Genomic DNA, 27,757 nt, shown 5'->3' with positions numbered 1-27,757 from the left:
ATAGCCAATTGTATGGAAAGCCTCCCTATGAGAGCTCACGATTGAAGAATGTTAGCATAGAAATTACTTATAGTAGATTTGATTTTAGACAAATAAGTACACAGATTTTCAGACACTTTTGTTGCACACTTTTGAAATTTATAAGGCTTAGGTGGTATGTGTAAATAATAATTATATAAATTAGTTTCAATAACGAATTAATAGTGTAAATCATTTAATGACTAAGGGTTTTTGTTAATGCTGGACAAACAGGGTTCGGAAGCGGCTGCTTCTCCTGAATCGATTGTGTGTTTTAAATGTTTTTTGTTTATAGTTTTTTTTTTTTGGCAGCTTAGAGCGACAAATGAGGCCACTCCCCCGAAAAAAAAAGAAAAGGAAGCTGTCTGTTCCTGCACAGTGGGTGATAATCGTTCAAGAGTCTGGATCTAATCTGAACCCCGTGGACAATTTACAGTCTACAGATATGCATGCAATGTTTTAAAAAACAATTATATTCTGCAATTGTGACAGCGTGCCCCCAAAGTGAATACTTTCGGGCAGGTTCTTGATCTGCAACAGCCATCGCTGGCATTCGGCGCACTTCCTCTGACGATCCTCCCGCGTCACATCCACGCCCAAGCCATTGGCCGCCCACGGGTCGAGGTTCTCCTGTATGGTTGGCAAGAAGTTTGACAAAATGATACGCAATGTATCACAGGCTCTGGTAAAGTGGCTAGTAAAGAACAATTAACAATTAGTTTCGGTCCCGAAATCGGTTATACTATGTCGTGGCACTTACAACTTGTGTTGACTTTGCAAAAGTTCAAATATCTCTGGCAAAACGAATATGCAGAAATCCAAGTTCCACGAGGACCTACAACATATCAAAAGATGTTAAAGAACATTTACACAAATCTCTTATTCAGGCTCACGGTTTCTCTAGGATGGCTCCCAGCAGATCTATAAAGATCGACCTTCCGGTATTCCTAGCTTGCTTCAAGGCGCCCAAAACATCATGCGACCTATAGGAAGGGATTATACGGAATCAGAGTTGAAATACTTTAACCATTTGCATTAGAGCCCTGCATGAACAGGCAACCGAATCTGCATATTAGCTTTCTCATGCCTTCAAAACGGACTGAACCAAACAGGTATCGTCACATTGTGTTGGATCCTAATATTGCAGGTTTTTTTCTCTCTTCTTTTAAGAATACTGTGGATTCCTGGTGGTCTCCAATTTGCAGGTCAAAAAGCTCACCTTGTGGAGTGTCGTAGCAAATCCAGGCTGGTCTGGCGATTGCTCAATTCCTGTAGCACAGCCTCGTGTGATCTTGAGAGGAAATCAAAATCATTGTGATCATCTGCTATGATGCGATGATTGTGAAGTGGCTGCTGCAAGAGGGAATCAATCAATATGGCATGCTGAAAACCTTTTTTTGGGAGATCACTCACGTGTGTATGCTTTTCCTGAGTTTTGTTTTGATGCGATATACGCATGTCTAGGGTGGTGCGTGACCTCATTGGCGGCTTTGTGATTATCTCCACATTGATATTCTTCTGCTGGCTATTCTCCTTGTAGAACTGGCTCTGCGTGGTCGCCACCATCGACCGTTTGTTCTTGTTGACCACATTCGAGGAGGACGATTTCTTGAGTATCATATTGTCGTCAAGCTTGTGCAGCTCCATCGAGCTAACCGACGACACTTGGCTCAGCTTATTGCTGCCGAAAATGGCCGTCGATGACTGTTTGGTGTTGCTGATGCCCGTGCTTCGCTTGTGCAGATTGGTGGTCGTTTTCTTGATCGACTTGGACGAGGCATTGATCGTGGAGGAGGCGGGCGGCACTGCCTTATAGCTATTGACCAAATAGTTCAAGTTCTGATTGACTGGAAAGTCCTCGGCCATCTCGTAGTTATCATAATTGGAGAGTATCGGGGCATTGCTCTCGTTCAGATTGTACTCCAAATGCTGCACATCCACCTCGGCCTCGGCCTCAGCCTCGGGCTCCTCCTCCTTCTCCAGCGAATAAATATTGTTATAGTTCTCCGCTGTGTGCAGCGAGCTGGGGCCATTCATCTGCAAGAGGCGGGTGGAACTAGTACCGCCCACATCCATGCCGCTGTAGCTACTATAGCTGTAGAGGCTATACGGATGCACGTGCTCGCCAGGTGCCACTAGACCGGGCTGTGGCAGATGCTGCAGCGACGAAATGGGCGATGTCTCTGTCGATTCCAATACGGCCTCGTTCACAACCTCCAGACTCAGATTTGGCGATGATAGATCATCGAAATTCTGACTTTTATTGTCATGCTCTTGCTCCTCCTTGACCTGGGCGGGCTTGGAGCCACCCAAAGACAAACGAAACTTTTGGTTGCCGCGCGTGAAGCTCTTTCGGTTCGTTGAATTGTGCTTGAAGTTGGGCAGGGTATTCGGCGGCTGATAGAACGGTATCACACGGTCCAGACTTATGGTATTAATGGACACAGCATCAATTTCATGACAGCCACAGATCTGCAACCAAAATGAGAGATCAGTGGGATTTCATAGGATTCAGGGGCACAGCCACTTACCAGCTTATTGTTGACCACTTTCATGTCACCCAGCGAGGACCAGGAGCCCTTTATGTGGTCCAGCTCACGGTCGGGCTCCCAGCCAATAACAGAGATGCCCGAAACACTGCCCACAAAGAGGCATTCACCATTGTCACTGAACGTTATGCATCTGATGGCCTGGCCATAGAAATGTGTGGTCTGCGAGACAAGCTGCTGATGCTCCAGATCATAAATGGACACGGTGCCATCGATACGTCCAGCGGCGAGCAGGAACTCAAACGGATGGAACTGTATGCATGTAATGGCCGTGACTGGTGGCTCTGCTATAAACTCCATGATCTGTTTGCTCTTCCTTATGTCCCAGATGAGAATGGATCCCTCCAGGCCAGCGGAAGCAATCCATAGTCCGTCCGGGGAGAATTTAACAGAGTTCACATGCGACATATGGCCCCGGCACACTCGAATGCAATTGTTCTCATTCTGCACGTCCCAAAGTCTGAAATGAATATAGAAAAAATCATATTATTATTGCATTCTTTTGCGATATTTTCATATTTATTGGCAATAATTTATGTAAACATCATTTTATCAGTGCATTAGATATTTATTTTCGCGGTATGTTTCAAAATCGATAGATATATCGATAGAGTTTCTGTTAAGGTGGAGCCAGATATCAAAAATCTAGATGGCGCCATTTTCAAAAATGCAATAAGAAACATCGCACTGCATTTACAGCTATCGATATATGTATTAATCGATATTCCAGCTGCCATATGTTTTTTCCATCGATCTGGCAGCACCGAATTCTTTTGCTCCCATTAAACCCATTTTTAAGTTGCTTATCGCTTGTTGCACTTTGTACCTGCGATATAGAGCTGCTAATCTTTTGTGTTAAGTTAAGGAATCGCATCCGAGCAGCAACGTTAACGTGCGTTTAGTCTACAAGAACTGTAAGTTGTGTGTAAATGGGGAGCGGCGATTGCCCTAATCCCCACATCTATATATGAACATAGTATTTGCATTGCTTGCTTGGCTGGCGTGTGTGCATGTGTGTGTGCTAGAAAAACATTATTAAAACATTTTGTTTGTCAATTTGTTGTGCCTTCTGTGTTCGTTTTATTGAACTCTGAACCGTTGTTGGACTTGGATCAAACCGAATTGTCTTTCGATTCTTTGGTCAGGAGTCAATAAAACTTTCACATTTTCATTCTGTATGCACAAGCATATGTATATGTATATATATATATACATCTGGAGATATCACTATCAGGACACACTTTGGAACCCACACGATATTCCCCCCCACATAACTAATAATTCAACGCGGAATACCTTTCATTTTTTCATTCGACAGTTGATCGTTGGAGCAGGCGTAACCGGATTTCCAAACAGGGAAAAATTAACCAGAAAACATGTCTTCTGCTGGCAAACTGCGTTTCGATGGCCGTGTGGCGGTGGTGACTGGTGCCGGTGCCGGCTTGGGCCGAGAGTATGCTCTCCTTCTGGCCTCCCGTGGCGCCAAGGTGGTGGTCAACGACCTGGGCGGCACTCATTCCGGTGAGGGTGCCTCGCAGCGTGCCGCCGATGTGGTCGTTGAGGAGATTCGCAAGAGTGGCGGCGAGGCGGTGGCCGATTACAATTCTGTCATCGATGGGGCAAAGGTCATTGAGACGGCCATCAAGGCCTATGGCCGTGTGGATATACTCATCAACAATGCCGGCATTCTGCGCGATCGCAGTCTCCTCAAAACAACCGAACAGGACTGGAATCTCGTCAACGACGTCCATCTGAAGGGCAGCTTTAAGTGCACTCAGGCCGCCTTTGGGCACATGAAGAGCCAAAACTTTGGCCGCATCGTCATGACCTCGTCGAATTCGGGCATCTTTGGTAACTTTGGACAGGGAAACTATGCGGCTGCCAAAATGGGACTCGTTGGCCTGGCCAACACCGTTGCCATCGAGGGCGCTCGCAATAATATCTTCTGCAACGTGATTATCCCAACGGCGGCCAGCCGCATGACCGAGGGAATTATTCCCGAAGTTCTTTTCAATGAGCTGAAGCCGCATCTGATTGCACCGGTTGTTGCCTACCTGTGCCACGAATCCTGCGAGGACAATGGTGAGTGTTCGAGGAGGTTCAATTGGGAATTCAGAGGTTTGGGCATTTAGGCAGAACAAAGTTCATTCTTCCGCAAGATAAAGAATAATCTCTGATAAAGCGGGCGCTCTTGCTAATCGAAATCTTTTCCGTTTAGGCAGCTACATCGAAAGTGCCGCTGGATGGGCCGCCAAAGTGCAGACGGTCCGTGGCAAGGGATCTGTGCTGCGACCCTCTCTGGATGATACCGTCACCCTTGAGTATGTGAAGAATGCCTGGTCCAAGGTGACGGACATGTCGCAGGCCAAGCACCTCAATTCGATGGCCGAGGCCACTGGCTATCTGCTGGAGGTGATCGAGAAGCTTAAGGCCGGCGGCGGCGATGCCGTCGAGGACACATTCACATTCGACAACAAGGAGCTCATCACCTACGCCTTGGGCATTGGTGCATCGATCAAGAACAGCCAGGATCTGCGCTTCCTGTACGAGAACGATGCTGATTTCTCGGCCATACCCTCGTTCTTTGTCCTGCCCGGCCTACTGCTGGCCATGTCCACGGACAAGCTGGTCGGCAGTGCCCTGCCCAACAATCAGGCCGACTTCACCAACATTCTGCACGGCGAACAGTATTTGGAGATCGCCGACGATCTTCCCACCGGCGGTACCCTGACAACGACCGGCAAGGTGTTCGATGTGATGGACAAGGGATCCGGCGCCGTTGTTGTGACCAATTGCGATTCGTTCGACGAGAGCGGTCGTTTGGTGGTCAAGAACCAGAGCTGCGTGTTTGTGGTGGGTGCAGGCAAATTCGGTGGCAAAAAGAATCCAATTGCCGGTGTAGTGCCACTGCTGCCGAATCCCAACCGTCAGCCGGACTCCTCCATTCAGTACTCGACCAGCGCGGATCAGGCCGTACTCTACAGACTCTCCGGCGATCGCAATCCCCTGCACATTGATCCACAGATGGCACTCTTGGCCGGCTTCAAGACACCCATTCTGCACGGCCTGTGCACCCTGGGCTACTCGGTCCGGGCCGTTCTCAGCCAGTATGCCGACAACAATCCGACGCTCTTCAAGGCCATCAAAGTGCGCTTCTCAGGCCCCGTTCTGCCCGGCCAGACGCTGAAGGTGGACATGTGGCTGGAGGGCACACGCGTACATTTCCGCACCCTGGTGGTAGAGACCGGCAAGGAGGTTATTTCGGGGGCCTACGTTGATCTGAAGAGCACCAAGGCCAAGTTGTAAGCCGCTGCTGCTTGTCTTTTTGAATGAACTCTCCTCATTCCCTTGTTTGCCTTTTTTTACATATACATATAATCGTTATATATCTGTACATATGCACCAGTATGCAACCCCCTTCCTTCGGTGGTAGAAATAGAAACGAAACCCTTTTACGGCCCCAATAAACTAACGACTGTTTTCCAAAATGATCTCATTTTAGTCCAAAAAAGCATCGAGCGATGCTGCAAATAGTTGCACCTCAACAGAATAAATCAGGCATTAGATATATTCCTTAAAAGGGGGGAAATAGTTTTTAGAAAAGGAATCAAGAGTGCTGGACGGACCTGTTGCCATCGATAGCGAGGAGGTGTCCCGTCCCCGAAGAAAGAGAGAGCAAACCCTGCAGGAACTTAGGCAGGAGCTGCAGTACCAAACTCAGCCCAAGGAGGCTCGTCCAACTGCTGCACAGGATCTGGGCAAGCAGACCAACAGCCTAAGCGGTCAAGGACCTGGCGAAAAACTAATAATCGACGTCTTGGAAAGTATCAGGGCGCGGACAGCCAGCAGACCTCACAGATTGTAGGGGATATGCCCCTAATCGGCTAATTTCATGAATCACATTTGTTTTGGATTCATCCAAGCGCACATAAATAAAAGACAAAGGCAGAGGATCCAAATGGGAAGATAAATCTACAAAAACTAGATCACTTATCTGACGCACAGCAGAGGGAGACGAGACTTGCCGAAACTATACCCCTCTCACTCTAAGTCACGAACAGAGGTGCGAGTATCTTTCAACGAGCAAACAGATTTGTGGGCTCTAAGAGCTGACTAATTTAAAGAGTTTTGGGCATGGCGGATAACTCACCTAACGGTGGTATCATTGCTGCCAGATACCACGTACTCCCCCGAGGGATTAAAGTCCAGGGTGCGCACACTCTTCATATGCCCGTTGAGCGTTGAATATATCTTCTGGGCATTGAGATCCCATCTCCGTATGATGCCAATATCATCGGCAGAGTAAACAAAATTGTCTTTGTATGCAAACCGTACGCAATCAATGGAACGATTATGGCCAGTTAGGGACTGAAATGGAAAAGAGCAGAGCTTAAGCTATGGCCTCAGTAAATGTCTGGATAAATGTCTCACCATAAAGCACTCGTTCTGGCCAATGGCCCAGAGATTGACATTGCGATCCTCGCCACCGGTGACCAGCACACGGCCCGTTTCCCCAAGATCAAGGCTGGTGACTTTACCATCGTGTGCCTTTATGTTATCTGCCAACGAGAAAAGTGATTATTGGATCGGAAATCCATCTTTTTAGAATGCAATTCGATTGTTTGTACAACTGTGTACTCGACATCTGTATTTGTATCGCACCTCTATATACACAGACACAACACACACACACAACATTATACATACATGCATATAGAATTAAAACGGTACTTTCGAATATTGGGTTTTACTTACAGATCTTTGATATCAAATTCCTGGACAGGGCCATTATCAATCAAATTGATGTTATTCTAATATCCAGGCAATGTTCAGATCCCCCAGAAATGCCAGTTTTGTAAATAAATCCCCTTTATTCGTAGCAGGTGTGATGGTCTGTCTGTCTGCTAGTGTGGTGCCTTTGGATCAGCTGGTGTGTCTGGGTCACTTTTTGCTGACTTGACTCTTGAGTGGTGGTTTATTTGTTGAACAAAAATACAGAACGAACATAAACGTTGTTAACTTTTGGGCTGCATTTTACGTGGCGTTCACCGTGATCGCATTATCAAAATGCGATTAAAGTCTTAACGGTACGAACAGAAGAGACAATTTTTGTGGACAAAAACAAATGCACATTATAATTATAGCGACGACTAGGGCTGGCAGAAACTATCGATGACACCTGAAACCAGGGCCTTACTCTGCGATAGCTTATTAAGGAACGAAATCGGGACTCAATGCACTCCAATTGTCATAATCAGCTTCCTTTTCTATTCGGATAATATAGATAATAATAGATGTATAATAATAATAATAAATGGGAAAATTCATACATAAAGTATCGTTGACTTCCACGAAAAAGTAATAAATTCGGTGAATCATCAAAACATCGATGACTTTTAGGAAAAAGTATTAGCTGAGACATATTCAACTTTTCCATACAGTTAAATAATGAGTAAAGCCGTTTCTACCTAGTGAAAGTTAAGCAGATTAAAGACAAGCATACAGAAGTTTAATTTAATTTCTTTCTAAATATCGTTCGCCCAAAAAGTAATGTATGTTTCATATAAACTTCTAGAAAGATCTATCTATGCATCTATTTCTTGAATAGTCATTTTACGTTGATGATCGTACAGTTTAAAGTACTTTTCCAACCTACTTAAATTTAAATTTAATTTTAAATTACGATAGTCCGAATTCTGTTGGGAACGCGCTGGTTCCAGCTCAAGTTCCGTTCTCAACCGATCTTGAACCAGTTAAGCCCAGACCGAGATTTAGCCAATGGAATGGTTGTGTTGGTGTGTGGGATAGGGAAGGGGGGAGTGGGGTGGCATGCGCCCAATTAAAACGGTTCGCACGAGCGAACCAGATCCGATGCGATACGAAGCTAGGCTTAGGCTAGTTGGCACTGTCTGTGTATAATTTTAATGCAGCTCTTTAACTTTCACTTCGATTACAACAAGTGGCGGAGATTTAGCGAGAGATTTAGCTGCCTTAGGCCTACGGATCGGTGGAATATAATGTGAACAGCAGCAGCCACCCATGGACAAGATATATACAAGATACAAAAACGCAGACAAGACAGATATAAAATGGCATCAAAGTATGAGCGCATTATAAGTGATTGTCGATCGAAGAACGTACTGTGGGAAGACGGCGATTTCCCCGCAGTTCAGTCGTCCGTCTTCTACTATCAAACGCCCCCATTCACGTTCCAGTGGAAGCGTATTGCCGAGCTGAACAATGCCCAGGCCTCGTTTCTCAATGAAAACGCCGAGTTCGATGTGGTGCCTGGCAAGATGGGCGATCGCTGGCTGGTCTCCTGCCTCGGGGTCCTCTACTCGTTGCGGAATCTCTTCTATCGCGTGGTGCCAGCCGATCAGAGCCTCACCAAATCGCAGGGCATCTATCGCTTTCGCCTGTGGTGGTGTGGCGAATGGGTCGAGGTCCTGGTCGACGATCGTCTGCCCACAATCAACGGCCGGCTGGCCTTTATGCAGCCCCAGTCCTCCAACTGCTTCTGGGCCGCGCTCCTCGAGAAGGCCATAGCCAAGCTGCATGGCTCGTATGAGGCCCTCAAGTATGGCACCCGTTCGGATGGACTCACGGATCTGCTTGGCGGCGTCGTCAAGTGTATGCCCATTGTGGCCGACACCATTAGGCCGCAAACGCTCAAGGATCAGCTGTCCTCCACATGCATTGTCACCTGCCTGGCGGTCAAAGCCTCCTCGGTGCAGAAGAAAAACATTGCCGAACGTTTGGCAAATGGCATTTTGGTGAATGTGAACTACAGGTAGGCTACGGTCTTATACATCATATCATATCATATCCATACGCAGAACTGGACTTATCTACGGTTTCTTTTTTGCAGACTTTCCAGCCTGGACAAGGTGGAGACCCTGATGGGGGACTCTGTGCAGCTGATTTGCGTAAAGGATACGTTTTCGTGTAAGCCATTTGGGGATAAGACCAATTTTCTGGGCGACTGGTCGCCGCTGTCAAAGACCTGGGAGCGCGTCTCATCGGGGGAACGGGCACGGCTGCTCAATCAATTGAATTTGGGCGAGTTCTGGATGTCGTTCTATGATTTTGTACAAATTTTCACCGCCCTAGAGATTGTCTATCTGGACAGTGAGACGGCCAACGATGAGGAGATGCTCAAGAATCGACCGCTGCATTGGAAAATGAAGATGTACCAGGGCCAGTGGAAGCGGGGCGTAACAGCCGGCGGTTGTCGCAATCATGAGTCCTTTCACATCAATCCGCAGCTCCTTGTTTCCGTTCAGGAGAAGCAGGACGTTGTCATAGCCCTCAATCAGCACACCGCCGTTGAGCCAAAGGTCATTGGCTTCACAATGTACACATGGAATCGCGAGTACAACCTGAACGAGTGCCTGCAAAAAGACTTCTTCAAGAATCACGTGAGCTTCCTCAATTCGGACTATGGCAACACGCGGCATGTCAGCTATCACACACAGCTCGAGGCGGGCCACTATGTGCTCATACCAACCACATACGAGCCGGCGGAGGAGGCCCACTTCACCATCCGCATATTGGGTACCTCTGCGCTGCGACTGTCCTGCTTGGAGACCCAGACGATGATACTGCTGGACCCGTTTCCGGCCCTCAAGAGCGAGGACAGCATACAGAAGATCAAGAGCGTGTGCCAGTACGAGCCGGTGTACATGCAGCTGGCGGATGAGAACAAGACGATCAACTGTTTCGAGCTGCACGAACTGCTGGAGGCCTGCCTGCCCAATGACTACATCAAGGGGTGCGCCAACATAGACATTTGCCGCCAGGTGATTGCCTTGCAGGACAAGAGCGGCAATGGGCGCATCACCTTTCAGCAGTTCAAGACGTTTATGGTGAATCTCAAGTCATGGCAGGGCGTCTTCAAGATGTACACCAAGGAGAAGGCCGGCATTTTGCGGGCGGAACGTTTGCGCGATGCCCTCTGTGACATTGGCTTTCAGCTGAGCACCGACATCATGAACTGCCTCATACAGCGTTATATCCGCAAGGATGGCACCCTACGCCTCAGTGACTTTGTCTCGGCCGTCATTCATCTGACGACGGCATTCAATCAGTTCCATTTAAAGAACTACAGCCAGGTGAATGTTATCGAGGTGCATCTGCATGACTGGATCAAGAGTATATTAAGCTGCTGACTGCACTCTTGACTCTATACATAGAGTCTACATATCTATAGTCGCAGCAGACAGAAACGGAAAAGTAACGCAAGTTTCGGTGTTCTTCTTTGCCTTGTAAATATTCTTTGCGATATTTATATATAATTATTAATTTTGAATTTTTATATCCTCCTGTTTTCTTTTCATATTATTTATCATGAATGTTTGTGACGATTTTAATCTAAATTCTTGACATTTCTGGGCATTACCATGAGCGCAATGTGAATTGTTTTCGAATTTCGGGCATTGATGTCTCGTAAAAATGGTCTGGGAATTTACCCCAATGGCTTGTATTTTTTTTTTAAATTGAATGTTTAGTGCAAAAGTCTAAAAGAATATACTTTTAGTAGAAATTGGGTAATTTATCTGGAATTTTTTGTTTGTTTAGATCGTTGAATTTTTAAGAGAGAATTTCTAAAAGAACTTTTTTCAAGAATCATCTTTCTTATAAGAGATAATAATAAAGTAAAAAATGGTATTAAAAATACCCAAAAACTAATTCACATTTGTTGATTTTAATAGGTCAAAGTTAATGAAATTATTATGTCAATTGATTTCAATAAATTTAGAAAATAATATTGACCCAGAATTATTCGGAAATTTCGAAGTTTCGGTGGAAACGAGCTGAGCACTTTTTAGAATTCTGAACTTTTTGCGATTTGCGATAACCGGAGCACACACATGATAATTCTTTTGGATTTGTATAACCCAATTTATATTATTTCGGAAGCAGGGAAATTCCAAAATGTCACAACTTTTGGCACTTTGAATATTTTGATGAAGTTTTTGAATCACTGAGTAAACCACAAAACCGCTTGCCTTTTTGTTCTTTTTGTTTGTTTTCCACAAATGAAATGAGCTTTTTTCTGTGTGTACGTTTAAAATTGTATAATTATTCAATCCAGCGTTTGAGAAATCGGTTCAATAGGTATGCATGTAATGAGATACAATAGTTGTTGCCCGAAACTAATTGATTAGTTTTTAGTTTTTAGTATGCTTAGTAGTGGTAGTAGTTTAGTAGTTCTAGTATTTGTAGTATTTAGTTTTATAGTTTGTGTGTGTGTGTGGGTTTTTCTGATGCACGTACGAGTTTAAAAAGCAATTGAGAGAGCGATCAATGCGTATATTAGTTTGTTCTGTTTGTTTTTTTTTTGTTTTTGTTTTGGTTCGATGCACGATTAGCGCGAATCTATACTTAATCAACATTAGTATTGCTTTCTATTCCTCCGATCTGTATTCGGTATCTTCTGTGTCTGTATTATTCCCCCACTTAAGAGTAGACTAAAATATCATCAGTATCTCTGTGTCTGGAATCTGTATCGAAAATACTGTGACGATCTGTAGTAGTTAGTTGTGGATGGACCTGCACCCTCCTCACTCTTTTTCGGTGTAATTTACATAACGAAACTCGTGCGGCACCCAGCAGACATTACATCGTTGTCCCGTTGTGCGAGGAGGCATCGCTGATGCGACGCGACAGAGTGGTCTTGCGGCTGATCGATAGGGTGTTCACATTTGTCGGTGTGTCATTAGCTGTTGCATGGCCATGCATGGGGGACGACTGATTCAGCGAGCCGGTCACCTCATGGGGCTCCTGGTAGCCCGAGTCCATGTCATCGTGATAGGAATCCATCAAAGGTGTGGGATCCTCATAGTCATAATCAACGAAACCATTATTATCAAACGACTGCCAGAGAGAGAGAAAGAAAACTCTATGAATGGAGATCTGTGGCCATAAGTTGTGAGTGATATTTACCTTGACAAACGATTGCGAGTGCTTGGCATAGCCGCGAAACACCTGACTGTGGGCCTTGCCGCGATAATCCACCGACTCGTAGTGCCCCCCATCCTGGGAGTTTTCAATGATAAAGTGCCTAGTGCCGTGTGGTGTTAGAGTGGCCCACAGCAGGCGGCTATCATTCACCAGCTGACTCTGCAGCAGGTCCCTACTGTTGGCCGTCGCACAAGGATACAGTATGCCGCCCGAGGAGAAGGCATTCGATTTGGTTGCCTCGCCCAAGGCATTGATGGCCGTCTGCTTGATGTTTGCGTCGTGATAGGAGAGGAAAGTCCTGCAAAAATGGAACAGATTTAGATACTCCCTTGTAGATGCTCTCGCTCTGCTTGTGAACAGCAAACTTACTCCCTGCATCTGATCACAATGATGGCCAGGAAGCAGCCCAGCACGAATATGCCCACACAGGAGGAGACAAAGAACCAAACATTCTCCAGACTCCTGGTATCGCTGCTACGCACCAGCTCCATCAGAGCATTGCCATTGCTGTCATTGTGCTGGCCCTGGCCCCCCTGGCCGCCGCACATGAATGCGGCAAAGCACGGCTGCGACTCGTTGGACGGCGGCATCAGAGTCTCGATGGTTGTCGGTTTGCTGATGAGGAACGATGGCAATGGCGGCGGCGGCATCGATAGTATAAAGTCAGGTGGTGGTCCTGCCAATTGGTCGCAGCTTCCCACACAATTTCCCAATACTATATTCATTTTGGAGAAGCTGCAAAACACACGCAAAACACCTTATCAGTACTTCATATACTCGTATAAATGTATCCTAACAAGGATAACAGACAGACCCCTCCACACAGCAGGACATGCTATAAATCAATAGCGAAATACCTACATCCTCTAATAGGTATTAATGTATACATATGTGTGTATGCGTCCAAAACATTGCCCTTTTTTGGGGGTAGGTTTTTCTAGCGTCTAATTTCCGTAAATATTTTGACGCACTTGAGACCCGACCCCCCATTTGGGCCAGGGATTATAGTAGATCTCCATTGTCTGATAAGCGTGCATCCAACACACAATCTTGAATCTTAAATATATAATAATTTTCACAACGAAATTCCGCTGTCTACAGGAGCTGCTACAACCAAAATTATTCAGAGAGGAATATATGTATGTACTTTAAATAATGTACAATATCAGATAGATTAATAGATCACATGGGTAGGGGCGCACTTGGACAGAAAAGACAAACAAATAAACAAAACAAGAAATATTCAAACTGTTTTCCACACCTTTTGTGTCCTGTGTCAATGAAATCCTACTCTGTACTGAATGCCCAGACACTATCCTATCCTGAAATGCGTGTCCTTCTCCCCAGCACAGAACGGACCAGACCGTAAGTGCGCGCGCACATCTCCCATTCAGCGTCTGGGCTCTAACCCTTGGCCACCCACTCTTTAGGCCACACCCCAGCTGGAGGAGGCATACACAATTGTAAACATCTCTTTTATACCGTATAGGAATTACGCTTCGAATGTTTGTTATTTGAGAGAAACGCAACAGAGGGAAGGGGTATAAAGAAAGATATATATGTATCTCCCCCTTTCGCAAAAGGAATTAAGCCTTAAGTTTCTACATTTGCAAATAAAAATTAATACAAATTATAAACAGTTATTATTTATATAGATTTTGATGCCTTTAAATTATGTCTAAGCCCCCATCGCTCCCACGCAATGCTCGACTCGAAATACCCGACAATAGTACATACAGACGTATACTTATAGACGACTACTTCAATTTTTTGATATTTGTACAATTCCTATACATCAAAAATATTCTTTAGGCAGTCAGTTCTTTGACTCTAAGTTCTCATACATATGTATATACTTGAAAATAAATCAAACCAAAGTTGATGTTTTTACCAATTGGCATTTTAGTGGCTTTAATTCCCAATAAAATAAGCTAATAAAGGTACGAGTGATATTGCAAGAAGCCTGCAAGCGGTGCAAGTTATTGAGGAGTGACGAGAATTTAGACAAGACATTTTTGTGCATTCGAAAGGAAAATGTATGCGCTGGGGTTACAATTAACCATTCCGAAGATTTCATATAACTGCATTCATTGTCGACTCAGCCAAGGAACCGCGATATAAATATACTTTACAAAAAGATATTACAACTAGCTCTTGGCCATAATTTACCCACACATCTTTAAAATTATATTATGATCAATTTTATACATTATATATCTATTTATATGTATATACATATCTGCCATTTTAAGCTAAAATTTCAGGTTTTAGTTTAAAGCTACATGGTACTAATGGTATCTTTTGTAGCAATTAAGGGGTTTTCTTTTCGCCATAAGTCATCACAACGCCGATAATCAAGGCGGCAACTGTGAATCCCTGGGCAGCGATACGGGTGCGCATCATCAATTGGGACATCTTTCGATTGCCAGTACGGAAGTTGTACAAGCCCATTGTCAGGGCCGCGGTAGTGGCCAGGCATCCTATGTGGCGGGAAGTGACGGGAAGTGGCAGGGAGGGGAGATGAAAACACATTAGTTAATATATTGTTGTGTTTATATAACAGAAATCGCGGCGAAATTACGCCGCCAGCTTACCAATCGGAACCAGCGGGTTCTCCTTAATTTTGCGCTGCAGCTTTTCCTTGGTGGTTTCCACCTCAATCACGGGTCCCAGATCCTGGCGCAGCTGAATCCAATCCAATTCCTCTTCGGGAAGAGTAATTTGTGCCTTGCTCGACATTTTTCAAATTCTTTCTAGAGCAAAAGCGAATGTGTTGTCAAAACAAAAAAACTAAAGTCAATCACAAACTCTACACGGCTACTACACATTTGGTACATATTTGCTACGTAATGGAAGGAAAAAGAAGGTGGTGACAACAGGCAAAATGTCCCAGAAAATGCAAAGCATATACGCTGATATACACCATTTGCAAAATATACCTTGAAAACGAAATCTGTTTTTTTTTCCTCAAGTTATATTCCTGGCTGTTTTTGCCTTACGATTTTTTGTAGCCCATTCAAAATTACGGCTCATTATTTCGCACTTATCGATGAGGTATACCCTCAGAAATATACCGGGAAACGTAAAAAATTGCAAAATATACCATAAATATACTGTTCCCACCACTCTTCCCACATACTGTTCCTTTTGTTATTATTTTGTCTTCTTCTTTTTTTCTTTTCTATGATTTTGGTTTGATTTTAAAGTATACCGTAAATTGGTCGACAATGGGTTAATGTACTTTTTCATATTCCTCGATTTATTCAGTTGAATATTATTAGCTAGCTAAAACCCTCAGCTCTGAACTGAAACTTTTAATCGGTTTGATTAATCAGTTTCCTCAAGACTGGCTTAATTTAAGTTGTCATCTTCATGGATTGTGCCTAATATTAAGTTTAAACAAAAATGGTCAAAAGCATATGGAATGTTATGTCATTGTGGCTGGCCAACAGGTATCCGCTTTGAGTACGAATACCTTTATTACCTATTTAATTTAATTTACGTTGAAATTCGGTTTCCCAAGCCTATTTGAAACAATGACTTTTTATCAGATTAACATGACTTAGACCTATTTATGAATATGATAAGTTTACTCGATCCCGATATCTATGTATTCTTGGTCTCTGTAAAAAGACCATAAACTGCAAATAATAAACAATAATATTTGAATTAAATATTTGTATAATATTTAAAATAGGGAAATTTTTATATTTGGTCAAAAAGCGTCCACAAAATTTGTCTGCTGGGTATTTGTGACCTCACCAACACGCTTACATACAGCTGCATTATTTTCACATTGTTTCGCTCTTTATAAAATGAGAGAGAGCGAGAGAGAAAACGAGAGAGGCACTTGGGAAGTACAGTCAGACGGGGAACGCAAAATGAAACATGTGTATGTAGGCATGAGTTTGGTTGTGTGCGTAATACGTATACCCCGCGTGCATGTATTAATGTGTTTGTATTGATGCATATGTATGGTATGCCCGCTTGTAGGAATGGGATAGACGTACATACAAATGTACATATGGATGTACCATTTGGGATACACACAAGTAAAAATAAAACATGCTCGAAATTTAAATTGGTTTTATGCTTGTATGGACTGCTGAGTTTGTCCACAGCATAACTAAATTATTTTTACATTGTAGACAAATATTTATGTTAAGAGTCGTAAATTACTGTTTACTATTATACATATGTATGTATGTATATCATACAAGCATACATATCTAGATGCTTTGACAGTATTTCTTTATGTACATATTCATGTACATACAATGATATGCTTTTATAGGGCGGGTATAGAGCGCATATGTACATACACGTATGTACATAAGTTTGTACAGAAGTAACAACCCAACATTTTTTTATAAGGCCTGCTGCTGCTGGTTCCCTCCACCACGTGTATGTACATACAGACATGTGTACATATACATATGCTCTGAAGCGAAAGAGAGAGAGTGAGAGAGAACTGTGCTCAGTAAACTGTACTAAAGGTATATAAAATAGAGGGTAGGGGAAGTACGGTGAGCGACTCTATGCGGCAGTCAAAACAGCTTCAGGAGCATTTCAGACTTTGTTGTACAAATCTAAACAACGCGCGCCGAGAACGATAGAGAGAGAGACGGGGTGGAAAACAAAGTGGGATAGCCGAATAGGCGACTTGCCTCACCCTCTACACCATCTACCTTGTGCTCACAATATATACATACACACAAACGTACACAAATATACACACACAGCTGCGCATTCAACGCATACAGAAGTTTTGGCGTAACGTAGACCTGGCAAGACGGCAATTCAATTCAAAGCCTTTGCATTCGCGTTGTTGGTACGGTACTCTCTGTGTGTGTTTTCAATCAGGCGAGCGGAGCGGCGCGCAAACCATCTTTTCCGCATTGATAGCAACAAAAAAAAGAACACAACAAAGTGCTGCATATGTAGCGTCGTTTGTTTATTTTTTAGTAACTAAAAGCAAACAACAAATTCCCCCCAACAACGCGTTACGTACGTTACGTTTCGTTGCGTGCGCTGTCGAATGCCGTAAGAATCGGATTTAATTCCAAAATTACCGTGTGGCGTCTGCCGTGTACATACATATGTACAAACGTAAATGCGTTGTGTGTGCATACAATAATCAATACAACGTCAAATAAATACGTCTAGAACAGTATTTGAAAGCTGGCCTCAAACCAAAGCTGAAATTGAAACAGAAACTCCATTGCCATTGACACAGTGCTTACGTTACGTTGAGTGTGTGTGTGTGTGTAGTGCGAGAAAGAAACGGCAAGAAAAGAAGGAAACTCCTAAAATCCCAGCACTATTCGTAGTGCACCACAAAAAGAACGTTAACTTAAGAAACCATTCGAACCGATCGGCTCCGTTATGGATCACTTTCATCAAATACAGGTAAGCTTGTGTGCAGGTATACGGCATTTATTTAATGTTCGTACATACATACATACAGAGAGACACACATACATATGCAAACAAAAGGCGTGCGGCCTGGCCTGGTAGCTTGCCGCGTTTTCGTTGAAAGTTAATGATTTTCCCGCCAATGCCAATACATATGTGTAAACGTACCATGGCATATGTACAAGCTTAAATTGTTACAAGCATTTCTACACCAAAAAAAGAATGAATTAAAGCGTAGCCAGGTCAAAATTTTGTCTGTGATCATCCTTTACACATGTACATATATTAGAGTGGCTGGCTTTGTGTTTCTATGTATGTGTGTACCTGTAAATATGTATGTGAATTTGTTTAAGCGTTTTTTTGCACGTAAATTTGTTTTATGTAAAAAGTAACTAATACATTAGCGTGTTTCGTTGACGTGTGCGTGTGTGCGTGCATGCATACAAACAAAAGCGACGCTGTACAAGCGAAATTTTATTTTGCGTGCGCATCTAGGGCCGCCATTTTTTTTATTAGTTTGTACAAATATATTCATATCCAGTATATAATATATAATTATACTTATTTAAATGTACATATGTATATTTATGTATTTACACGGTTGTAAATAAATTTGCATTTGGTTGACTAGAAAAAAAACAAAGAAAAAAATATGAATGTTGAAAGTAATGCGCATTGATAAATGCTTCACTAACACATCCATATGGCCAGTGTATGGATACGAATGTGTGTGCAAACTAGAATATGCACAAAAAATTCACAGCTTGCGTAATCTTAAATTCGCTGTATTTTTCCCCCCTTGTGTATGTACATAACATCCAAGCATATATATGTATACGCAAAATGCTTGGCCAATTCTCATGCTACCAACCATTTTCTCTTCCTTTCTAACATGTGTGTATGTCCACAAGCGTGTACATATGTATGTATATGTGTATAGTTTTCAAGCAAAGCGTTACCCACGTGTAAAAAGGTCTTGATTAAACCAATCCATTGTCACATTTTGCAATTCGCAAAAACAAATTGAATTACTTTTGTTTATGGGGTGAGACGACCTGTCCATCAATATTTTGTGCAAATTTAAGCTTTTCTTTTGTTTGCCCCTGGGAAAATTACCTCTTCCATTCAGCCCCGTCATTGACTCTGTCTGTGTGGCGGAACCCTGGTTCTCTACCGGCCCTGGCACTGGAATCAAAATAAAAGCATTTGGCGAAACTGGTTCACCAATAAAACGGAACCGGTACCACAAAAGACGCCTCTCTCCCAAAACGCATTTTAGGTTTTATCTAGAGGGGAAAACAGCTGAGCGAATGTTTTCTTTTTTTATGCGTTGTTTAGTCTAGCACACTACACTACAAATACACACTAGCGCACTGTATGTATGTGCATTTGTACGTACATGCATACATGCATAGGTTGTACGTATACGAATGTGGTGTCATAGAACGCCATAGAAATCGATAACCGAGATTTTTGCCGGCTGTTTGGGAATGAAACAATATTCCGAACAGACCAGCATGCACACACACACACCAAAACACATACATATGTTTTTATATAGAAATAAAATAATTGTTTGGTTTAAATTGCTTTTCGTAGAATTGGTTTATTAGACGTTTTGTTTTATGTTTTCTGTTTGCTGTTGGTTTGCATTCGACCGGAGTATCGCTGTCAGTGCAATTGAAACCACTATATATATATTTTTATTAATCACTAATCCAAACACCCGCACATTTCCATTAATGTTTATGACTTACTGAGTTAGTGATTAAGTAGTGCGATGCCAGGCGCGAGACGAGTGTCCAGGGGACTATAGCCAAACAAACGTAGTTGTTGCTGCTGCAAATAGTTAGTAGTTCTAGTTTTAGTTGTAGTTACATAGATATCCTAACCATAGGCTAGGCTAGGCCATAGCCATTAGACACTCCGCTCCGGCTGGCATCGCACACACCTCTAATCACAAACACAACCAACAAACCTATTGATCAGCAAACCATTCAACACTATCAGCAGCAACTGGCTGCGCAGCAACAACAACAAGTACAACAGCAACAGTTGCAACAACACCAAGTGGTGGTACAGCAGAATCAGCAGCAGGCGCATCAGAATAGCTCCAATACCGCTGCCGGTGTGGGCACCCAACAGCTGTTCACATACAAAATGGCCAGCAGTTTCCCCAATCCAGCCACGACGATGGCCCAGGTTGTGGCCACGTCGAATGCTGCCGGTACCACAGGCTATGACTATCGCCTGAATATGGCCCAGGCTGCGGCGGCTGCAGCAGTGCCCGGCTCCCAGTGGTGGTATTCGGCCGCCAATCAGGGCCAGGTGGATGCCAACACAGCTGCCCAACTGCAGCAGCAGCAGCAGCAACAACAGCAACAGCAGCAGCAACAACAGCACCAGCAGCAACAACAGATGCAACAGCAGCAACAGCAACAGAATGTTATCAATTCGGCGGTAAGTGTTTGTTTTAGCCAAAAAGCAAAATCGCATGGAACCTCAACATAAACCAATCAACCAATATATCGCTTATCGCTTATCCTTGATCATTATTGCTTTTGTTTTCAACAGAGTCCAATGGTCAGAGGTGGAAAGGCCGATGCAAAACCCAGGGGTCGTATGACTGCATACGCATATTTTGTACAAACCTGCCGGGAGGAGCACAAAAAGAAGCATCCCGATGAAACCGTGATATTTGCCGAATTCTCGCGCAAGTGTGCCGAACGATGGAAGGTAACAAAACCCTGCTAACGAATGGAAACCCCCATGAACATATATGTTAATCAATTATTAATCCCCTCGCAAGACAATGGTGGATAAGGAGAAGAAGCGTTTCCATGAAATGGCCGAAAAGGACAAGCAGCGCTACGAGGCAGAAATGCAAAACTATGTCCCACCCAAGGGCACTGTTGTCGGACGTGGCAAGAAGAGGAAACAGATCAAGGACCCCAATGCACCGAAACGTTCATTGTGAGTTCGTAGCAAAAAGCAATTTACTATCCTTTATACACATGAAAATCAACTCGAAAAACACCCAAATAGATCATGTATAATAATCAATATCCACATCTTTCATAGGTCTGCGTTCTTCTGGTTCTGCAATGATGAAAGAAACAAGGTGAAGGCTCTGAATCCTGAATACGGTGTTGGCGACATTGCCAAAGAGCTGGGACGAAAGTGGTCCGATGTTGATCCCGAGGTCAAACAGAAGTACGAGTCGATGGCCGAAAGAGACAAGGCTCGCTACGAACGGGTATGTACCGCAAAACCAACAAAAAAACGAAAAATGTTGCAGCATTTCAGGAGGAACCTTACTCATGCTTGGGTTGTTTTTGCAGGAAATGACCGAATACAAGACAAGCGGGAAGATAGCCATGTCCGCACCATCGATGCAAGCGTCGATGCAGGCGCAGGCACAGAAGGCCGCGTTACTGGCAGCCGCCGTGCAGCAGCAGCAACAGCATCAGCTGGACGAGCAGCATGATGACGATGACGGCGATGGTGATGATGATGAGAACCAATAGGAGGTCTAGCCTAGTAATACTCTTCACTATTTATACACACTACTATCGTTGGGTCTGCGCTGTCTCATCGTGTGAGACGGCCGAGTGGGAGAGAGAGAGAGAGCGAGAGCAGAGAGCAGAGGATAACGAGAAACATGAACAATATATATCGTCGGGGGGTGAAAAGTTTGATCTATTATCAGGTTAAGCCCCAAACAACCAACCGATCGATCGATGAATGTGTGTTGAACATAAATATATATATATGCATATATATATATATATATATATATAAATATGAAAGTAATGCATAGTTTTTTTTTTTTTGTAACACTAAGTAATCAAATTTCCATGAATTAATTGAAGGAGAAACAAAATCACAAAGAAACCTTTTATAAGTTCGTATGTTATAAGATGAATATGATTAAGTAATGGTTAGATTAAAACCCGACATTCAATCTGTGTGTGTCCTGCTAAAAACAAACAAACAAACAACAACCTTATTTGTGCTAAGTTTTCTCCTAAAAACAAAAACAAAAAAACACTCAAGAGAAAAATCAATCAATCAATCAATCAAATCAGCCACAAACAACTCTCGATCATGATTATCAACCATATTGTCATTTCATTATCTCTGTCAGTATGAAGAAGAAGAAGAAAAAGGAGCTATAAATATCGGTAATCCATGCCCCTTCCGCCCCATTTATTAAAGTTAGATTTCATCATAATGGAAGCCCCAACCCAACCAACTCCTCCCCCCCCCCCCATACAATTAATGCGTTTACTCACACACGCGAGTTGCAAGACGTGATAAAAAAAAACAAAACAAAACATAAAAATACTTAACTCAGTGGCGGGTGATATCTCTTCAAAAAAAATATCTGTCTCTCTATATATAAAGTATAGTATGTATCATAATGTGCATCATTTCGTTCGTTTTTCCATTTCTCAATTGATATTTTTCATATATATATATATATATATATATATTTTTTATTTAAAACACACACACATTACATTTCAAAAACACCACGAAACAAATCATCCTAGGGCAGCTTTTTTGGGGGGATGCGCTTTCTTCTATATAAAAAAAGGAACAAAACAAATATATATAGTTTTAATTATGATATGTAAATATAAAAGTACATTTCAAGCGCGTTGCTGGGGCATAAATAACACGTATATAAATATATATATACATATATATATATGTATATTAATATACGGGATGCGTCTTAGGTTGTTAAACACATACATATATTGGGAGACACGCGGGGGAGACGCAAAAAATGGACATTGTTGACTTCTTGGCCATGTACATACTATTGAAGTATTATTTAGACGAGACTATCTAGCAGTTAACGGAGTTGCAGCAGCAGCAGCAGCAGCAGCGGCGGCAGCAGATCTGACAAGAATCTAAGAGTATACATAATACCATATAAGAAAAAAGAAAAAACAGAGGGTGGCTAAACAAAAAAAGTAAAAGTATTCTCAGAGTGTGTTTTTTGTAGAGTTAAGGCTGTAAGTAAAAGGATATTTTTACACCCAGCCTTAAATACAAAACTCCAGTTCCAGACCAGAAGACAAGAGACGGACAGATATATAGCGAAGGAGGAAGGGAGGGGAATATAGATGCCTCTGCTCCCCACCCCCATGGAGGAGGAGCTCTGGCAAATGCTTAACAAAAAGTGACTGCTCGACCGTCTCCTCCACGGGCCAGAGGTACAACCGTACTCCTTGCGCACGCGGTTAGTGGTTGATAGTGTGTGTATAGGCTAAGAGATACCGAGTAATTAATAGGTTTATAACGTGATTAGAGGTGGATTAGTGGAGGAGTAGCTAATCCCATGTACAGACCAGACACCGAAGACATATTGGTTGGCGCTGCATTGAGACTCGCAGTAACTTTCCCCCTCTCCCCACGTTATATTATTATGAGGCGAGACAATGTATATGTATATCTATGTATATATATTTTAGCATCATTTTTGCTAGAGAATAACTCGCCACCGAGATTATATCCATAGAGAGAGAGAGAGCAGAGCAGAAGGAGCTCTGAAATGAAGAAGTGTCTAGGCTATACACCACCTTTTTTAAGTTGTAATTTTCTACGAGAGATCGAGATCTACGACAATGATAATGATGATGAACGATGAACGACGGCAAAAAAAACTCCTCAACAAAAAACATAAATTATGACTATGAAAAAAATTCCAGTTCCCTGTGCGCTTGTTATAAGAAAAAAAAAAAAACAACAACTAAACTATTATAAAAATAAACTTTTAGAAAAGAGATTCTTGTAGATGAAAATGATTGTGTTCTCCAAAAAAAAAAAGAAAAAAAAAGAATATTTGTCTTTATTATTCCTCCCCGTTTTTCCACCAATTTTTGTTTAAACAGAAACAGCAGTCCCAGAGAATGCGAGATCGAGAGAGGGAGGTGTCATCTAGTATCATATACTACATTGAAGACACTCGGAAGAATCCAAATCAAATGAAATCAAATCACAGACATTGAGCGAGTTCCTGAATTAAAAAAAAAAAAAGAAAAAACCTGTATGGTGTGGTGTTTTGGTGTGTGTGACATTACGTTTAGCGATACTACATATATCTATATGGTAGCTAATAAGAGGTTTTTTTTTTATTGAAAACATACATATATTTTTTTCTATGAACTTCCTGTAAAAATAGTTGAAAATAAATATAATTTAGCTAGATGTACGCTTATGAAGGCAAACTGTTGGAGAAGTTTCCTTGTGGATTGTGTTGTCTGTTCTCTGCCTGGCCGCTGGCTGCTGCTGATGTGTCCTTAAGCTTAAGGAGTATGATTCCTTTGAAGCCTATCCCTGCCTGGGGTCAAGGCAAGTCTTCCTGCCGTCCGTGCAAGTTCATAGAAGTGATGCACCCACCTCCTCGACGAATGTTAGAGGCCACCCATATCGCTAATAGATATTAGTCGGACTAGTCGTAGGTAAGACGTGCGTAAGAATGCATTCATTGTAGACTTTTGGCAAATACAATTACTGCAAACAGTATAACAAATTGTTTGTTTCGATTTGTGATTTGATTTACGGGCTGAGAGTCATGCTTGGATATGCTTGCGGGCAAAGACATTTCTGTGGTAGCGTGGATTTTGAAATTGTCTTTGATTCGTGGGAGAATGTACATATATCTGGTCCTTGGAAAATGGTAAGTAGTATGGCATATGAAATCTTTTTATATCTATCTTCATATAAATATCATATAATATTTATATAGTATATGGGTTTACAATTAAAAGCTAGCTAAGCTTCATATATGGAATTGAAAGAATTTTGTGGTATATCACATTCTATTCACATTTTGTGGGAACTTACTTGCAAGCTTCGCAAAATGCCCAATATTTGGTTCGGTTTATCTGAATTTCGAGCAAAGGCAAACACAAAAATACCCGATAGCAGAATACTTGTGATTTCTGCCAGGCCGGTGATTATTTGTACACACGTAGGAGTAGATCCGAATATTATCATTATTTGAACTTAAAACCTGGTAGCGTGAAAAATCATTTTTGTATTGTAACCGAAAAAATTATGCACTAAATATAGTCGTACCGCAGAGTTAATTTATATTATTCGCCCCAATTCTGGAATACGGTAAGAGTTTAAGAGCCGTTTCTTTTTGTTGATACAGCCATATATATTTGTTTGTGTATTAATTAATCTATTCTGCTAAAATCATCATATTTACATGAAAACAGTTTTTAGCAAACATTCAACAACATTTTGCTCGTGTTCGGAATACTCGGGAGTACTGCGCTGCTGTAAATTAATTGGAGAAACAATTTATTAATTTATTTTTTTTTTTTGGTTCGCTTACAGTATTTTGTTTAGGTGTAGTTTCCATCTTTCGCTATTTAATTTTGGTTTGCTAAGCTAACAATGTTTTCCTGCATTGCATTTATTAACGCTAATTAACAGTAATTAGGGCTGGCCATTTTTGAGTTGGCGCGCTTCGATAGTTTTCGATAGGCACAAGGAGTTTTTTTATACAGTTATTGAAAACTATCGGAGTATGCATTTGCGTTGTTGTTGAAAAATCTAGAAGCGAAGCTCAATCTGTCGTCTCGCCCTAAAATATAGACAATATTTGTCGCTGACTAAGAAAACTACTTATATTTTTTGTTGTGCCAAATAATAAAGGAATTCGTCGATTAAACATGCCGCCCAATATCCAGGCCCAGGCCAAAGCAGAAGCAGTGGTAACCGTCGATTCAAAGATGCAAGTGAATGCAGGAACAGGAGCAGGAGGAGATGCAGGCGAGGTGCCATTCGCCACCTCCAATGGTGTGCTCTTCGAGGGAGATGAAGGTAACCAGAGCTTCCAGAAGTGTGCCGACGGCCGCAAAGTGAAGCTAGTGTGGCGCAATATCCTGGCCTTTGGTTACTTGCATTTGGCCGCCATCTATGGGCTCTATCTTTTGATTACTTCGGCCAAATGGGCGACAATTGGTTTCGCATTCGTCCTTTATGTGTGCTCTGGACTTGGCATCACTGCTGGCGCCCACCGTCTGTGGGCCCACTGCTCGTACAAGGCCAAGTGGCAATTGCGCTTGATGTTGGTCATCTTCAATACGATTGCGTTCCAGGATGCCGCCTATCACTGGGCCCGCGACCATCGCGTTCACCACAAGTTCTCGGAGACGAATGCCGATCCCCATAATGCCACGCGTGGCTTCTTCTTTTCGCACATTGGATGGCTGCTGTGCAAGAAACACCCGGAGGTAAAGGCCAAGGGCCAGGGCATAGACCTATCCGATTTACGTGCCGATCCCATACTGATGTTCCAGAAGCGGTGAGTGGCGACCCCATACCAAGAGTCGGTGCCCATGTCTTTATCCAAGCTTATTTCGCAGCTATTATCTGTACCTGATGCCGTTTGCCTGCTTTGTGCTGCCCACCATGATACCGATTTACTTTTGGGATGAGTCGATTATGAATGCTTGGTTTGTGGCCACCATGTTCCGTTGGTGCTTCATCTTGAATGTGACCTGGCTCGTCAACAGTGCTGCCCACAAGTTTGGCGGACGCCCATATGACCGGTAAGTCGTCTAAACTGATCTATCTAGCCCTAGCCTAGCGGGAGCTTCTAATACTTAACTTTTCTTCGCTCAGATTCATCAGCCCTACTCAGAACATATCCGTCGCTGTTTTGGCCTTTGGCGAGGGCTGGCACAACTATCATCATGTGTTTCCATGGGACTACAAGACGGCTGAACTTGGCTTTTACTCCCTCAACTTTACCACATTCTTTATTGACTGCTTTTCGAAGATTGGCTGGGCCTATGACCTGAAGACCGTATCGCCGGCCATTATCGAGAAGCGTGTGAAGCGCACTGGCGACGGCACTCACCCCACTTGGGGCTGGGGCGATAAGGATCAGCCAAAGGAGGAAATCGAGGAGGCGCTTATTATGCGCAGGAAGCAAGATTAAGCAAACGACAAAAATAGCATAAAAATACAAACAAAAAGCATTCAATGCTAATAATGAGCGGCTTTAGCCGGCAAATACCTACAAACTACAAAAGAATTTAAACACAAAGACACTTTTCCAGGCACCTGTTACAAAACAAATGGTTGCAGATTTTGGTTTTTGTTTTTGTTAGCTAATTTTATTAATTAATATTTACACAGAACATACAGACACGAAACAACAAATATTTTTGAAATTCTTGATGTTTATAAACGTAAAGGAATTATATATATACATATACATATATCTGGTTATTAAATGCATATACCCATACAAAGGCTTGTTATTATATGTATTATAAATGGCGACATTTTGGTTCGAATTGAATTGCAGTAAGTTCCATATTCAAAATAAAATTCAAATTCAACCGTTTCCCAGCACTGCACCCACGCTTTGCAGCACTGCTGGAAATGAACCAATCGACATTTACCCTCTATAGATTTATCAAAACTCGGCAAAAATTAAACTAAATGCAATTAACTATACAAATTATAAATTAATATATTAGCCGGTAAGACCGTTGTATATATATATATATATATATTTGGCAGGCATGCGCTGTTGCTTCGTATTCGATTATCACATCCGACGTTGTTGGCTGGTCTATCGAATAGTGTAGTTTATGGCTGAAAAGAGAAATTAATAAATATGATATTCAACAAGTAGTGCAATTGTCACCGAGGGCGACTAATTACAGTATATTATTTACTTTTTGCTATGTTTTGACGTCGAAATTGCTGTATTATAATGTTATTTATCATTAATCTATTCAATTTGAATTTATATCCTTTTCACTTAT

The 27,757-nt window shown here is 42.5% G+C and overlaps 7 protein-coding genes across 15 annotated transcripts; 4 read left to right on the top strand and 3 right to left on the bottom strand.

Annotated features, from left to right (window-relative positions):
• Positions 1–113: 113 nt before the first annotated feature.
• On the bottom strand, positions 114–7,760 carry kat80 (katanin 80). 3 transcript variants are annotated; one of them, XM_015186503.2, is made up of 9 exons: positions 7,323–7,760; positions 6,999–7,126; positions 6,718–6,935; positions 2,550–3,027; positions 1,432–2,490; positions 1,238–1,368; positions 912–1,001; positions 779–853; positions 114–712 (listed from the first exon to the last, which is right to left on the bottom strand). In XM_015186503.2, exons 1-9 carry the CDS (start codon positions 7,354–7,356, stop codon positions 478–480), a joined length of 2,448 nt encoding a protein of 815 aa, XP_015041989.2. In that variant the 5' UTR covers positions 7,357–7,760; the 3' UTR covers positions 114–477. The 3 variants fall into 3 exon arrangements, with proteins under 3 accessions (XP_015041989.2, XP_002134353.2, XP_033239280.1); XM_002134317.3 differs by having other exon boundaries at positions 1,238–1,371; positions 7,323–7,759; XM_033383389.1 differs by having other exon boundaries at positions 1,238–2,490.
• Mfe2 (peroxisomal Multifunctional enzyme type 2) lies at positions 3,325–6,055 on the top strand. 2 transcript variants are annotated; one of them, XM_001355022.4, is made up of 3 exons: positions 3,325–3,481; positions 3,886–4,649; positions 4,786–6,055. In XM_001355022.4, exons 2-3 carry the CDS (start codon positions 3,944–3,946, stop codon positions 5,871–5,873), a joined length of 1,794 nt encoding a protein of 597 aa, XP_001355058.2. In that variant the 5' UTR covers positions 3,325–3,481; positions 3,886–3,943; the 3' UTR covers positions 5,874–6,055. The 2 variants fall into 2 exon arrangements, with proteins under 2 accessions (XP_001355058.2, XP_033239281.1); XM_033383390.1 differs by lacking the exon at positions 3,325–3,481 and adding an exon at positions 3,584–3,707.
• A 609-nt stretch (positions 7,761–8,369) lies between the features above and the next one.
• On the top strand, positions 8,370–11,117 carry CalpC (calpain C). The gene is made up of 2 exons (XM_001355023.4): positions 8,370–9,357; positions 9,436–11,117. Exons 1-2 carry the CDS (start codon positions 8,657–8,659, stop codon positions 10,733–10,735), a joined length of 2,001 nt encoding a protein of 666 aa, XP_001355059.3. The 5' UTR covers positions 8,370–8,656; the 3' UTR covers positions 10,736–11,117.
• A 512-nt stretch (positions 11,118–11,629) lies between these two features.
• LOC4815309 (uncharacterized) lies at positions 11,630–14,071 on the bottom strand. The gene is made up of 4 exons (XM_015186504.2): positions 13,792–14,071; positions 12,900–13,265; positions 12,513–12,828; positions 11,630–12,443 (listed from the first exon to the last, which is right to left on the bottom strand). Exons 2-4 carry the CDS (start codon positions 13,253–13,255, stop codon positions 12,186–12,188), a joined length of 930 nt encoding a protein of 309 aa, XP_015041990.1. The 5' UTR covers positions 13,256–13,265; positions 13,792–14,071; the 3' UTR covers positions 11,630–12,185.
• Positions 14,072–14,408: 337 nt separating this feature from the next.
• LOC4815329 (HIG1 domain family member 2A, mitochondrial) lies at positions 14,409–15,582 on the bottom strand. Of its 2 annotated transcripts, XM_001355025.4 has the most exons (3): positions 15,470–15,582; positions 15,125–15,283; positions 14,409–15,010 (listed from the first exon to the last, which is right to left on the bottom strand). In XM_001355025.4, exons 2-3 carry the CDS (start codon positions 15,267–15,269, stop codon positions 14,841–14,843), a joined length of 315 nt encoding a protein of 104 aa, XP_001355061.2. In that variant the 5' UTR covers positions 15,270–15,283; positions 15,470–15,582; the 3' UTR covers positions 14,409–14,840. The 2 variants fall into 2 exon arrangements, with proteins under 2 accessions (XP_001355061.2, XP_033239283.1); XM_033383392.1 differs by lacking the exon at positions 15,470–15,582 and having other exon boundaries at positions 15,125–15,360.
• A 1,661-nt stretch (positions 15,583–17,243) lies between these two features.
• On the top strand, positions 17,244–24,167 carry Dsp1 (Dorsal switch protein 1). 4 transcript variants are annotated; one of them, XM_033383391.1, is made up of 6 exons: positions 17,244–17,939; positions 19,935–20,405; positions 20,520–20,681; positions 20,761–20,918; positions 21,027–21,201; positions 21,287–24,167. In XM_033383391.1, exons 1-6 carry the CDS (start codon positions 17,916–17,918, stop codon positions 21,470–21,472), a joined length of 1,176 nt encoding a protein of 391 aa, XP_033239282.1. In that variant the 5' UTR covers positions 17,244–17,915; the 3' UTR covers positions 21,473–24,167. The 4 variants fall into 4 exon arrangements, with proteins under 4 accessions (XP_033239282.1, XP_015041991.1, XP_015041992.1 ...); XM_015186505.2 differs by having other exon boundaries at positions 17,248–17,939; positions 19,959–20,405; positions 20,755–20,918; XM_015186506.2 differs by having other exon boundaries at positions 17,248–17,939; positions 19,956–20,405; positions 20,755–20,918.
• A 753-nt stretch (positions 24,168–24,920) lies between these two features.
• Positions 24,921–27,200, top strand: LOC6901685 (acyl-CoA Delta(11) desaturase). 2 transcript variants are annotated; one of them, XM_015186507.2, is made up of 4 exons: positions 24,921–25,082; positions 25,629–26,280; positions 26,342–26,527; positions 26,601–26,919. In XM_015186507.2, exons 2-4 carry the CDS (start codon positions 25,646–25,648, stop codon positions 26,917–26,919), a joined length of 1,140 nt encoding a protein of 379 aa, XP_015041993.2. In that variant the 5' UTR covers positions 24,921–25,082; positions 25,629–25,645. The 2 variants fall into 2 exon arrangements, with proteins under 2 accessions (XP_015041993.2, XP_002134354.2); XM_002134318.3 differs by lacking the exon at positions 24,921–25,082 and having other exon boundaries at positions 25,484–26,280; positions 26,601–27,200.
• The last annotated feature ends 557 nt before the right edge of the window (positions 27,201–27,757 follow it).

This window comes from Drosophila pseudoobscura, chromosome X, assembly GCF_009870125.1.
Source record: "Drosophila pseudoobscura strain MV-25-SWS-2005 chromosome X, UCI_Dpse_MV25, whole genome shotgun sequence".
Taxonomy (NCBI): domain Eukaryota; kingdom Metazoa; phylum Arthropoda; class Insecta; order Diptera; family Drosophilidae; genus Drosophila; species Drosophila pseudoobscura.
This window is presented reverse-complemented; position numbering and strand designations above follow the sequence as displayed.

Bases quoted from the DNA above. Each gene is read 5' to 3' on its own strand.
- Mfe2 (XM_001355022.4), top strand. From the start codon at position 3,944: ATGTCTTCTGCTGGCAAACTGCGTTTCGATGGCCGTGTGGCGGTGGTG. The intron at 4,650-4,785 runs GTGAGTGTTCGA...TTTTCCGTTTAG, and splicing joins CGAATCCTGCGAGGACAATG to GCAGCTACATCGAAAGTGCC.
- kat80 (XM_033383389.1), bottom strand. From the start codon at position 7,356: ATGGCCCTGTCCAGGAATTTGATATCAAAGATCT. The intron at 1,002-1,237 runs GTGAGCTTTTTG...CCCTTCCTATAG, and splicing joins TTGCTACGACACTCCACAAG to GTCGCATGATGTTTTGGGCG. The intron at 713-778 runs GTAAGTGCCACG...GTTCTTTACTAG, and splicing joins TTGCAAAGTCAACACAAGTT to CCACTTTACCAGAGCCTGTG.
- CalpC (XM_001355023.4), top strand. From the start codon at position 8,657: ATGGCATCAAAGTATGAGCGCATTATAAGTGATTGTCGATCGAAGAAC. The intron at 9,358-9,435 runs GTAGGCTACGGT...TCTTTTTTGCAG, and splicing joins TTGGTGAATGTGAACTACAG to ACTTTCCAGCCTGGACAAGG.
- LOC4815309 (XM_015186504.2), bottom strand. From the start codon at position 13,255: ATGAATATAGTATTGGGAAATTGTGTGGGAAGCTGCGACCAATTGGCA. The intron at 12,829-12,899 runs GTAAGTTTGCTG...CCATTTTTGCAG, and splicing joins ATTGTGATCAGATGCAGGGA to GACTTTCCTCTCCTATCACG. The intron at 12,444-12,512 runs GTAAATATCACT...TCTCTCTGGCAG, and splicing joins ACTCGCAATCGTTTGTCAAG to TCGTTTGATAATAATGGTTT.
- LOC4815329 (XM_001355025.4), bottom strand. From the start codon at position 15,269: ATGTCGAGCAAGGCACAAATTACTCTTCCCGAAGAGGAATTGGATTGG. The intron at 15,011-15,124 runs GTAAGCTGGCGG...CCCGCCACATAG, and splicing joins GAACCCGCTGGTTCCGATTG to GATGCCTGGCCACTACCGCG.
- Dsp1 (XM_001355026.4), top strand. From the start codon at position 17,916: ATGGATCACTTTCATCAAATACAG. The intron at 20,682-20,754 runs GTAACAAAACCC...TCCCCTCGCAAG, and splicing joins AGTGTGCCGAACGATGGAAG to ACAATGGTGGATAAGGAGAA. The intron at 21,202-21,286 runs GTATGTACCGCA...TTGTTTTTGCAG, and splicing joins ACAAGGCTCGCTACGAACGG to GAAATGACCGAATACAAGAC.
- LOC6901685 (XM_002134318.3), top strand. From the start codon at position 25,646: ATGCCGCCCAATATCCAGGCCCAGGCCAAAGCAGAAGCAGTGGTAACC. The intron at 26,281-26,341 runs GTGAGTGGCGAC...CTTATTTCGCAG, and splicing joins ATACTGATGTTCCAGAAGCG to CTATTATCTGTACCTGATGC. The intron at 26,528-26,600 runs GTAAGTCGTCTA...TTCTTCGCTCAG, and splicing joins GGCGGACGCCCATATGACCG to ATTCATCAGCCCTACTCAGA.